Consider the following 12,500-nt stretch of genomic DNA (forward strand, 5'->3'; position numbering starts at 1 on the left):
CACATGACTATTGCTGCCAAGTCATGTGATTGTGTTTAGTCTATGTCGGTCACCAGTGTAGGGGAGGGGTTGGTATTTAATATCAGCTAAAAAGAAAATAATTTTTATGGCACACATTGCTTTTGTTGTTAGAGTGGGACACCCTTGATATATTATTATTATTATTATTATTATTATTATTATTGTTATTATTATTATTATTATTATTGTTATTATTATTATTATTATTATTATTATTATTATTATTATTATTATTATTATTATTATTATTATTATTATTATTATTATATTACTGGAACTTCCATCAATGGGAAAAAGAAATAGGATATTTTTCTCTAAAATTTAATTGGTTCATTGATAGTCTTGATTGACAATTGATATTGAACTAACTTTGAAAACAAACAAAAAAAGAAAAGAAAAAAGACAGCCCCAAATGTGTCAGCCCTTGGCAAGTAAATGATCTCTGATGAAATTGACCTTTGTTACAAAATATGATTTTTACATTGAGTAGGATGCTTTTTATATGATGTGCTACTGCACACTTTCCCTGTAATTTCACTCTAAACTTTCACTGTAAACCCTCACTGAAAATGGTAAATTCACTCTAACCTTTCATTGTTAATTGTAAATTCACTTTAAGCTTCACTCTGAATGTTAAACTCACCAATTTCTTGTTATGCAAGTGATACCTGATACACACACGAATTTTAAGTAAAGATTTTGTTATTAGTGATTTCTATTTTCAGAGGAAAATTATCACATGTCTTGATTCAAGAAAGTTAATTTTTTTATTTATTTATATTTTTTTTTTTAAACGTTGAAAACACTCCCATCCTTAAACCACTTCTTGAGGATCAGATTTAAGTAGAAATTTAAAATGGAATTAATGTCAGATACATGGCTATGTGGTCTTGTGGTATGACACTCGCTTTCGGATTGGAAGGTCCTGGGTTCGAGCCTTGCTCGGCGCATAGTTGAGTCCTTGGAGAAGGCTCTTTACTCACATTCTCTCACTGTACTCAAGTGTAAAATGAGTAACTGACTGTTAACAGCGTTGTCCCTGTCCGTAAAAATTGTAATATCACCCAACAGATGTCATGTCCCGTCCTACATGTTAAATGTTGCTGTTGGCCAGGGACCCCTTGTAAAGCACTTTGAGCAGATTTAGTGGATATTGCGCTATATAAAAGCTCGATTAAAATTTTTTTTTTTACCATTTCAACTTCCTCTCATTAATATGAAAACCCTTCACCTTTCCACTTTGACCTGACACACTCACACAGTGGTCACCTCCTATTGTACAATTATACACACAATCCAATGTGTAATGAAAATGAGGTCCACCAGTGTTTTGATTCTCTATTGTCGTCTTGCACCTCTCTACTCTTTTCATGTCATGAATATAAACATTGACTTTAAAGTTAAAGTCTTCATTATATTTTATTTTAATACATATAGACCACTCAGGGCTGCCGAGTTTTTACCAAAATAGCTTATTTGGGGGTGGGGGGGGGGGGGTGAAGTGGCCGAGTGGTTAAGGCATTGCACTGTGACCCAGAAGGTCCTGGCTTCGAACTTCATATAGACCACTTAGGGCTGCTGACTTTTTACCAAAATAGCTTATTTGGGGGGTGAAGTGGCCGAGTGGGTAAGGCATTGCACTGTGACCCAGAAGGTCCTGGGTTCGAGCCTCATATCGACCGCTCAGGGCTGCTGACTTTTTTCCCAAAATAGCTTATTTGGGGGGGGGGGGGTGGGGGTGAAGTGGCCGAGTGGTTAAGGCATTGCACTGTGACCCAGGAGGTAAAATTCATCAGTTCTAATTTGGAAGTTGTCTGGTAGTCCATAAAAATAAATACAATTTTGTTAATACTTCGTGCATGTGCATATTGATGAAATATTGTATAATTGTCCTGTGATTTTATCTTTTTAAAGACCTTTTCACTTAAAGCATTCATTAAATGTCTGACATAATTTTGCCTTGAACGAAAGTTACTAACCATTGCCATTTGTCCTTCCAAATATATGAACCGCTGTACCATGCTCTCTCTCTCTCTCTCTCTCTCTCTCTCTCTCTCTCTCTCTCTCTCTCTCTCTCTCTCTCTCTCTCTCTCTCTCTCTCTTTCTTTCTTACTTTTTTACTCTATCTACCTGTCTTTCTATCTATCTATCTATCGATCTATCTATCTATCTCACACTCTCTCTCACACACACACTCTCTCTTATACTCTCAAACACTTTCTCATGTATCTTTTACCTCAACTTCATTACTTATCGATACGTTTTTCATATTACATTTCTCCTCACGTCTGATCAAGACTGTGTTAAATAAAAACTCATTGCATTTCATTGCAGAGAAGAAAATGATTGAGGACGGTATGGTATAGTTCGATTCCACACTGCTTGGCAATATTGTATTAACTCACTCAACCCTAACACCAATATCTGTAGTTTACCCGGGGTTACTTTTACCCCATGCATATTTATTACATTTTTCTGAGACAAATTACAGGCGTAGTTTCAAAGCTAATGTTTTTATTTTTTTTTACATGTTAATGGTAGTTGAATAAAACTATGTATGTACATACTCAATTTTTATACTTTTTTTTTTCCAATTTTGAAAAGTAGCAAAATTCTCTAGGATTGAGTGAGTTAATGTGTGTGTGTGTGTGTGTGTGTGTTTGTGTGTATGTGTGTGTGTGTGTGCATTTATATGTGTGTGTGTCTGTGTGATCCACATTCCTCTCATTTGCTTATTTAAATTTCATGTTGATTTATTGATAAGACTACTACTTCCCTCACATCCCACGTTTACGCTCTTTTTTTTTCTCACACTCTCTCTCTCTCTCTCTCTCTCTCTCTCTCTCTCTCTCTCTCTCTCTCTCTCTCTCTCTCTCGTCTTGATTCTCCTTACCCAAAATCCCGTTTGAAGAAATCCTTCCCATCCCTAATCCAAGTGTAAACAATTATTTACACATTAATCTTCTGACATTTTCATTCCCAAATTCAGTCCAAATTTTTTATTGTTTCCCTTTCCACCTGCCAGCCACTGACGTTGGTCAAACTTTACTTTAGATTTTTCTGCAAAAATACTAGAGTTGTCTCTATTCAGAAGATAACGAATCATGTCATTAAAAAAAAAAGTCTCCTTCACTCAGCAGGAAATTGACAGAAAAATAAACAAACTGAAATTATTTTTTTATGTTTTTTCGTGAAACACCACAAACAAGTTGGAAAGAAAATATATTTTTTTTAAAAAGAGAGAAATAGACCCGAAAAAAAAAAAAGAAGATATAATAGAAAAAAAAATCCCTTGTCAGTTCATTTCATCTGATAACTTATTGGGATCTTCTTTATTTATATTTTCTCATGATGATATTTGGCTACCGAACAGATATGCCTATTTTTAGCTCAAGCTAGGATTTGACTCATAATTTGTTTGAATGTTGCCTTTTCCTTGTCGTATCCCAGGAAATACAAAGCACACACAACACAGAGGTCTGTCCTCCAATGGCAATCCTTATATGAGTGGTCAGTATTCAGTCTCTTTAACCGTCATGGCATTTGGCTTGTGGTTTGTTTCGTTATCTGCTCCTTTTGAGTTCATGTTTTTATTATAATTTAAGTTGATATTTACTAAACATGAAATTTACTCGGGGACAGGTCTCGTGTAATCAGGCAGTTTGTTTACAACTGAACTGATTATCAATGAAAACAGAATGAATATTTTGTCATGACAATTAATGATAAATAAATCAGAACGAATTGTTTGATAAAAGACCTGTAGAAAGTCATAAAAACAATCGAATTTTTTCTTTATGGTTGCCAATTTTCATGCTTCACATCATCTTTCTGATTGATTTCTTTTTTTTTTTGGACAGCTCTATTTCTACGAACGCTCAGGAAATTAGACTTGAACTTGATTTTTTCCAAATGCTCAGAGTAGTAACCTCCCTTGGCTACTCGGACTCGGTCTGAACCATAGTCTCTTGTGGCTAGTTGGACTAGTTAGTGTGCTGGTTATTTTATTACTCGGTGCTTGCAATGATTATGGGTTACAGATGCGACGTTGATGCAAAAGTAAATGCTCAAAAAGGGTGGACAGGGAATTCTCACCAAAACGTTGAGCGATCGTTTTTTTAGGCATATTGTTGACGACAGATTTAATCTAAAAGTTGTGCTTAAATGAGTGGGGGGGGGGGGGTTGTGGAATCATCTCGATATCGCGAATACTGCATCAAAATGGCGTGCCGACTTTGCTCCAGGGCTGTGCGCTTCGCTCTGCACTATAGGAAAGAACAGAAGTAGACCTAAATAACAAAATCATATATATATATATATTTATATATATATATATATATATATATATATATATATATATATATATATATATATATATATGTATTCATACATTCATCATACACATACTCTCGTAGAAAACCAAAAGATCCCGAGAACGGAAACCATTTGGAGAAATAGAGGCCAAGTTTATTTTCCCAAGCATTCAGAATATAGTCACTTCGTTCTTTTTAAAAAAATTCTTTCTTAATATTTGAATTTTATTTTTGATTGGATATTTGAAAAAAAAATTGTTCTGAGTAGTATGTCTTGTCTTTATCTCACCACAAACTTTTTGTTGCGTTGTATTCCAATACGGACTTGTGATGAATAATAAGAATGTTCAATTTTGGTTATTATTATTATAATTTTTAATTTTTTAAACCTTTTTTTCTTATGTTTTTGTTTGACATTACTGCACCATAATTTAAAGCACGGTTTATTTAATGTGCTGCAATCCTGGCTTTGTTCTCCTTGAATGGAGGTCGAAAAGAAAATTGAAGCATTAACTTTTTTATTTCTATTTTATTGAATTTCTTCATTTTTAAAATTACATTTCCTGACAAAACCAGTCGTCTTCCTTATATTTTGACACTTTGTTTTTTTCCTTTTATTTTTTCCTTTTAAAATTATCACACTGTTATTATTATTATTATTATTATTTTATTATTATTATTATTATTACTATTATTATTATTATTATTATTATTATTATTATTATTATTATTATTAGTATTAGTATTTAATAGGTTCTGGGATTTAAAAAAAACAAACATATACTTTGGTATCATTTACTTTAGAAGGAATTTATTTATTTATTTATGAAACAAGCATAATACCTTTGTTCTTATTTTTAAAATTCTTACTGTGGATACATTGATACCATCTCACTGGCTTTTTTGTTTATCTTTGTTTTTGTTGTCATTGTTGTTTTTGCTGTGTTTATTTAATTTTTTATCGTTTATGGTTTTGTTCATTTTCCAGGTTTTATTTTTGTCTCATTTTGTCTTTTTTTTTAATGTATTTATTTATTTATTTATTTATTTATTTATTTTGTATTTTGATGTCCAGCTTACCTTCTTAATTTCTATTCTGTTCATTTAACTAGTTCTTGTGTGTTAAATCTTTTGTTGGAATTTTGTGTATTGTGTTGTGTGTGTGTGTATGTGTGTGTGTGTGATCAGCAAATCCTGTGTCATATTTGTTGATAACATGGCCCCAAGGCAACCCTTTTTAGTTTTCAGGATTTTAAAATTGAAAATATTTCTTGTTTGAAATGTTGTCTTCTTAGAGACGAAAGAAAAGTTTTTGGACAACGAACTTTCAATGAGCCCTGCCTACCATGGAATATAAATTGTCCCTTTTCTCCTCCTCCTACACTGCCTGTAACATCCTCCCCCTCCTCCTTTACCCTAAAAAGTATATGATTTTTCAAATGACGTCATATCCTGTTGTTTGAACCAATTCATTTTTACGTTATTATGATTTTACTAATCTCTCTCTCTCTCTCTCTCTCTCTCTCTCTCTCTCTCTCTCTCTCTCTCTCTCTCTCTCTCTCTCTCTCTCTCTCTCTCTCTCTCTCTCTCTCTCTCTCTCTCTCTCTCTCTCTCTCTCTCTCTCATGGTCATATTCATCTGTATATTTTAACTGCTACCCCAGTTGTACACAATTAATCACAGAATTTATTATACAGACATGAGGGAAAAAGGCATGTACATGTTGGTGTTTGGTGTATTAGCTTTACAATAAATACATAGTGGTGATATGACTTATCATTGGTCACTTTCTGAGTTGCATGGAGGATGGTCTAGATATTCCATAACATTAGACCATGGCGTTGGACTGTAGACTGGATGTAGTCTATTGAAACTTAATTGCATGTATAAATTGACTTAAAAGTGTTGCATGTTCATTTATCTTCCAAAACTAAAACTTATCTAATTAAACTCTACATTTCTTTGTTGTTGTTGTTGTTTTGTTTGTTTGTTTTTTTTAAAAAAGATAACCTTAACATTTATATTTTTTTTGTCGAATAGAAAAAAAGTAAGGAAACAAATTATTTCTATTCAAATTTTTAAATGAGGTCATTTAAGATGTGTGTTCAAAATTGAAATTTGATTTATAAAGTTAATCAAATGACATTTCCTTTTCTTGTGTTTTGTTGTGCACACGGAGCTATATTGTATGGGACAGGCGCTATATAAACAAATTACATTATTATTATTATTATATTATTATTATTATTATTATTATTATTATTATTATTATTATTATTATTATATTATTATTATTCTTATTATTATTATTATTATTATTCTAATGCTTTGTGTCATTCGCTAAGTAATTAAAATGTTGGCCAAAATTTGTGATTGTGAAATAGAAATATTGTATGCATAATCCAAGATGTTTCTATTTCAGCTCTTTGTGTAGAGTAGGAAATAGGAAAAAAATTGAGAGAATATTGTCCTTATGAAAGATCATGTTGTATTTTTTGTGTTATTGAATCAAACCATATTTGTACATAACTTTAAGACTTGAATTTTCAATTGACAAAAATAGAAATAAAATAAACGGGGAAACAAATATTCAAGATTGAATAAGAGTGAAGCAAAAGTAAAAAAAAAAAAAAAAGTGAAGAATGAATTTGTGATGAATATAATGTATTATCTTATTCAATTAACTTGGCAACTAACTTCATAAAAGACTAAATTTCAGTAATGAAGGTGACGATGATGATCATCATCATGATCATGGCGATGATTTAGCGATCGTAAAGGCGATGGCGATGATGATGATGATGATGATGATGATGATGATGATGATGATGATAGTATCTTTTAAAATTGTAAAAATTTGTTTATCTACTTTATTTTTACTTTTGCTGTATATAATTTTAATTTTAAAAAAATTATTTTATTTTATTTTGTATTCAGATTCCTACAACAGCGATGAAGGAGATGATACGGAGGAGGAAAAGGAAGCAGAGAAATGGTCTCAGTCTAACTGGGAAGATCTTCTGTTGAAGGTTTGCGGGATGGGGAAGGATGGGTGGGGGGGGGGGGGAGGGGAAAAGGAAGCAGAGAAATGGTCTCAGTCAAACCGGGAAGATCTTCTGTAGCAGGTTTGTGGGATGGGGTGGGGTTCCTGACATCGCATAGTGGACAGGGAGGCACTTAGTGTGTCTTTTATTCCCTTATATCTGTTTTCCAACATGCTTTCTGTCTTTGTCTTGGAATGAGATTACTTGGTTTGTCCAGGCCCTGGCCAGATACCCTAGCTGGGAGGTAAACAATCAAATGTATGGTTAGAGTTTTGGGAGATATTTTTTGTCTTGTAAATCATCTCTCTGTTATGCACTGTATTGTTGTTTTTTTACATATTATATATGATTTGTAAACATTTGAGTGCATCCCTCTTAGTTGGGACATGTGCTGATGTCTGGGTAATATCAAACTAAGTACTTTGATAGTGTGCTCTTGGAATCTACATCTGTTCCCTATTTGAACAAATTCCCCTTTGTCTACCTTTTCTTGGGTGCTTTAATTGTAATTCTAGAAATGTTGACTATCCAATTTTCTTCCTTTTTACTAGCACTGACATGATCTTAATGTGTTGGGAGTGCTGTAAAACCCTTAAAATCAAAAACAAACAAACAATGAGGTTTGTACTGTTTCAAGATAGTTCTTTCTCTAGCTATAAATAATAAAGTTGATATTTCCCCAGATGTTGGCAAAAACTCTGGACATTGTGGATGATGAAATGTGGATCGCCAGTCTAGGGGACGCTTTTGGGCAGCAGATTCCTTTGTATGCAAATTATGTGGAAGAAAGGGTGAGTCGGAAAAAACAAAACAAACATGATTGAAACCTTTGGGTTTATTTTTACACCTTCTCAACAATGTGTCATTTTGAAACAGGCATTGATGTAAAAAAGAGTGGTTAAGACATTGCATTGTGATAAAAAAAAAAAGAATTTGAGCTTTATATAGTACAATATCCACTAAATGTGCTCAAAGCACTTTACAAAGGGTCCCTAACCAACAGCAATACGTAACATGTAGGAGACATGACGCCTATTAGGCGATATTACAATTTTTTCCGACAGAGACAATGCCGAACGAGGCTCGAACCCAGGCACTTTAGTTTTTTTTTTCCTTGGGCAAGAACAACGTAGGTGATTCCTGTTGACATCAGACATCTTGTTTGATGAATTATCTATATTCCTTCATGGAATGCTTAGGCGACGATATCTTAACGATGTCGTGGCAGAAGGGCGTAATAATTATAATAAAAATAATAAATTCATGCGAGATGAACATTTGAAAAGGTGTGTATGGAACATAGCCAGACAAAGCAGAAAGAAAAAATACCAATAAATCAGCCCGCTTGGAGTGAGGATCAAACTTCAGACCTCCTGATTACTGGTCAGAATTGTTACCTTTACAGCAGAGTTTTGATAGTGAGTGGGAAGTAATAATAATAATAATAATAATAATAATAATAATAATAATAATAATGATGATGATGATGATGATGATGATGATGATGATGATGATGATGATGATGATGATGATGATGATGATGATGATGATGATGATGATGATGATGATGATGATAATAATAATAATAATAATAACAATAATGTACTTTATTCACCCAAAAAGGAAATTTTTGTACACACGTATAAAATGCCGATAATGATACATACATAAACATAATATACTTAAATAAATGTGGTAAAGTAAAACTTGGTAATAGGTATAGTGTAATAATATTGTAAGCTGTAAGAATAATTACATAGTATCAATTTCAAGGGACATACAGATTGTATCGGGGAGGGGATGATTTTTTTTCTTTCTATTTTTTTCCCCCTGCTTTGTCTGGCTTTGTCTCATGCGCATCTTTCCAGATTTCTGTCCGACTCCAGTGTCTCTTCTCTAATTTATCTCTCTGATTTAAAAAAAAAAAAATATATATATATATATATATATTTAACAATTTTTAATTTTTTTTTGGTCACTGATCTTAACTTTTTTACACGAATTAATAATACTCAATATACAAATAAATTTACAAATTTTACTACTTTCACATTATACATACTTATACCACCTAGTTATTTGTTTACTTATTATCATGTCTGTTCAACACGTCTGTTTAAATAAATTTCCTTTGGATGAGTAAAGTAGTATTATTGTTATTATTATTATTATTATTATTATTATTATTATTATTATTATTATTATTATTATTATTATTATTATTTATTACTATTATTGTTGTTATTATTATTGTTATTATTATTATTATTATTATTATTATTATTATTATTATTATTATTATTATTATTATTATTATTATTATGATGATTATTATTATTATTATTATTATTATTATTATTATTATTATTATTATTATTATTATTATTATTATTATTATTATTATTATATTATTATTATTATTATTATTATTAATTTTATGATTGGTCTGTCTGCCAGAACTTTGCCTTCAAGTGCATGGGTATCATCCTACGGAAATCCTCCAAGAAAGATCTCGTCAACAGACACTTGGATCTGATGTTTAACACGGTCAAACACAACGATCAGGTGGAGAGAGAGGTGAGATGGTGTCACATGTGTGTGTGTGTTTGTATGTTTGCATTGCTCTCTCTCTCTCTCTCTCTCTCTCTCTCTCTCTCTCTCTCTCTCTCTCTCTCTCTCTCTCTCTCTCTCTCTCACACACTTTCTATCTCTTCTCTCTCTCTCTCTCTCTCTCTCTCACACACACACTTTCTATCTCTCTTCTCTCTCTCTCTCTCTCTCTCTCTCTCTCTCTCTCTCTCTCCCTCTCTCTCTCTCTCTCTCTCTCTCTCTCTCTCATGGCTGTTCTGTTACAACATTTTATTTGTACCCGAGAGTCACCACACTATTAAGTTTTAAAAATACTTTATGTAGCTAATTTTCCTTTAACCAAATATAACTGTTTGCTTTCTAAAACAACCCCCTCATTTTGCATTCATTCATTTGATGATTCCTCTTGCATTGTAACAATTCTAAATAGCATTATTAATGACAATAATTTTAAGTGATTTCCTCTCAACTGTATGAAAATTATTTCAAACAGTCAGTTTCATGCCACCATTAGAATATGTCTAACCAGTAATCAGAAGGTCTGAGGTTCGATCTGAGACCAGCTGATTATTTCATGGGGGGATGATTTTTTTTTCTCTCGATTTTTTCCCCTGCTTTGTCTGGCACTGTCACATGCACATGATGGCTGTGTGGTCTAGTGGTATGACACTCGCTTTTGGATCGGAAGGTCCTGGGTTTGAGCCTCGCTCTGTGCATAGTTGAGTCCTTGGAGAAGGCTCTTTACTCACATTCTCTCACCATATTCAGGTGTAAAATGAGTACCTGGCCGTTAACAGCGTTGTATCTGTCCGAAAAAAATTGTAATATCACCTAAAAGGCGTCATGTCCCGTCCTACATGTTAAATGTTGCTGTTGGCCAGTGAACCCTTGGAAAGCGCTTTGAGCACGTTTAGTGGATATTGCGCTTTATAAAAGCTCAATTTTTTTTTTTTTTAATTTCATGACAAGAGAGCTTTCAAATTCATTTGCTAAAAAGTATTACAGAAATTTTAAAATTAAGTTCACAAATAGACAAAATTTAGGACCTGCTTCAAGAATTAGGCTGGTAAAAGAGTTATTTGATTATGAAGAGTGAGTGAGCTCTGTGCAAAAAAAATAAATTTTTAAGCCTAAGGTAAAATCAAAATGACGGTGCTGGTTACTCAGTTTGTAGAGCTCACTTCACGGGCAAAGAGACCAGGGTGGTTTCCGAGTGAAGTCGTCAAGATTTTTTTCAGACCCGCCCCCTTCCCCCCTCTATCTACCTAACAGTGATTGGGTAGCTGGGTTTGTTAGATCTATTTGAAAGCATTAATATCCTATCCAAACGGTAGCAAGCTATTGTTACCATCTGTTTAAGGCTATAGATACTAGTTAAACTCAGCTCCGTGGCTTGAGATACTGTTAACATCAAATCATCATCGTGAAGCTGTATAATAGAAGCTGGACTATTACCATATAGATAAAGTGAAATAATATAATAATAATAATAATATAATAATAATAATAATAATATAATAATAATAATAATGATTATTATTATTATAATAATAATAATAATTTAATATAATAATAGACTCTTTTAGAACAAACGGCATTCTCAACTGTGTGCTTTAAATTACATCAACACAAAACAATGTTTAAAGTACATGACATCAAAAAAGAAATGTTTCAAGATGAGAAAATATCTTGAAACATTTCTTTTTTGATGTCATATACTTTAAACATTGTTTTGTGTCATGAAACACGGCTTAAATATTTGTTCAGCTATCCTTGCTTAGTTTTATTTGCTTCAAATGTTAGACATCGTTGCTTTGAAATCCACCACTTATGCTTACCATTGCTTTGTAATTCACAGCACTCATTCTATGACGTAAGGGAGGATTTTTTTACACTATTATTTTTTTGTAATATCGATTGATCAATTTTGGTTTTGGTTTGGCTAATTATGTGATGCATGTTTTGTTTTTTGTTTTTAAATCTTGGTTTGGATGGTATGCACGTTATAGTGATATTGTTTTGTTTTTTGCTTTTTTTACTAACATGTGAAGCAGAAGTTTTATCTCATGAATTGCCTCAACTAGCTTTGAATTGTTTGAAATTTTAACTTTAACACTTCAAGTCATCACAATTAAGTACGTCTTTTAAGCACCAAAGTTATACAACTTTGAAAAATAAAAATGCAACCCCACCCCAAAAAAAATAAAAATGTAAATAAATGTTAAAAAATAAAAATAATTAAAAAAAAAAAAAAAAAAAGAATAACATTTTAAAAAAGTAACGGATTATAAACACTTGGCAATTTTAGACACCTGGTGTATAGAAAAGTCTTTGAACTTATATGAAAACAATTTCTATTTTTGGATGGAGAAAAATTAAAATCAAAATTTATGGATGTTTCTATGTTGGAAATGGATAATCTCTTTTCTTTCTATCTTTTATTTTTATGCTTTTTGTTTCTTATAGTTTTCTCTCCTTACCAGTCAAATATCAGGATATTTATATCAATGAAATTCATCTACAAATTGATTGT

At 32.1% G+C, this 12,500-nt stretch overlaps 1 protein-coding gene across 13 annotated transcripts in view; it reads left to right on the top strand.

Annotated features, from left to right (window-relative positions):
• LOC144977357 (maestro heat-like repeat-containing protein family member 1) overlaps positions 1–12,500 on the top strand; it is a 65,351-nt gene that overhangs the window by 18,956 nt on the left and 33,895 nt on the right. For 4 of the 13 annotated variants that reach the window (XM_078922461.1, XM_078922464.1, XM_078922466.1 and 1 more), the window contains 4 exons: positions 2,356–2,376; positions 7,272–7,363; positions 8,062–8,169; positions 9,836–9,955. In XM_078922461.1, the coding sequence (XP_078778587.1) occupies positions 2,356–2,376; positions 7,272–7,363; positions 8,062–8,169; positions 9,836–9,955 (341 nt within the window). Of the gene's footprint in view, positions 1–2,355; positions 2,377–3,471; positions 3,532–7,271; positions 7,364–8,061; positions 8,170–9,835; positions 9,956–11,825; positions 11,841–12,500 lie in introns of all 13 variants that reach the window. The other 9 variants (XM_078922465.1, XM_078922468.1, XM_078922470.1 and 6 more) reach the window with 5 other exon arrangements.

This window comes from Berghia stephanieae, chromosome 7, assembly GCF_034508935.2.
Source record: "Berghia stephanieae isolate SIO BIC M18660-M18661 chromosome 7, UCSD_Bste_1.3, whole genome shotgun sequence".
Taxonomy (NCBI): Eukaryota; Metazoa; Mollusca; class Gastropoda; order Nudibranchia; family Aeolidiidae; genus Berghia; species Berghia stephanieae.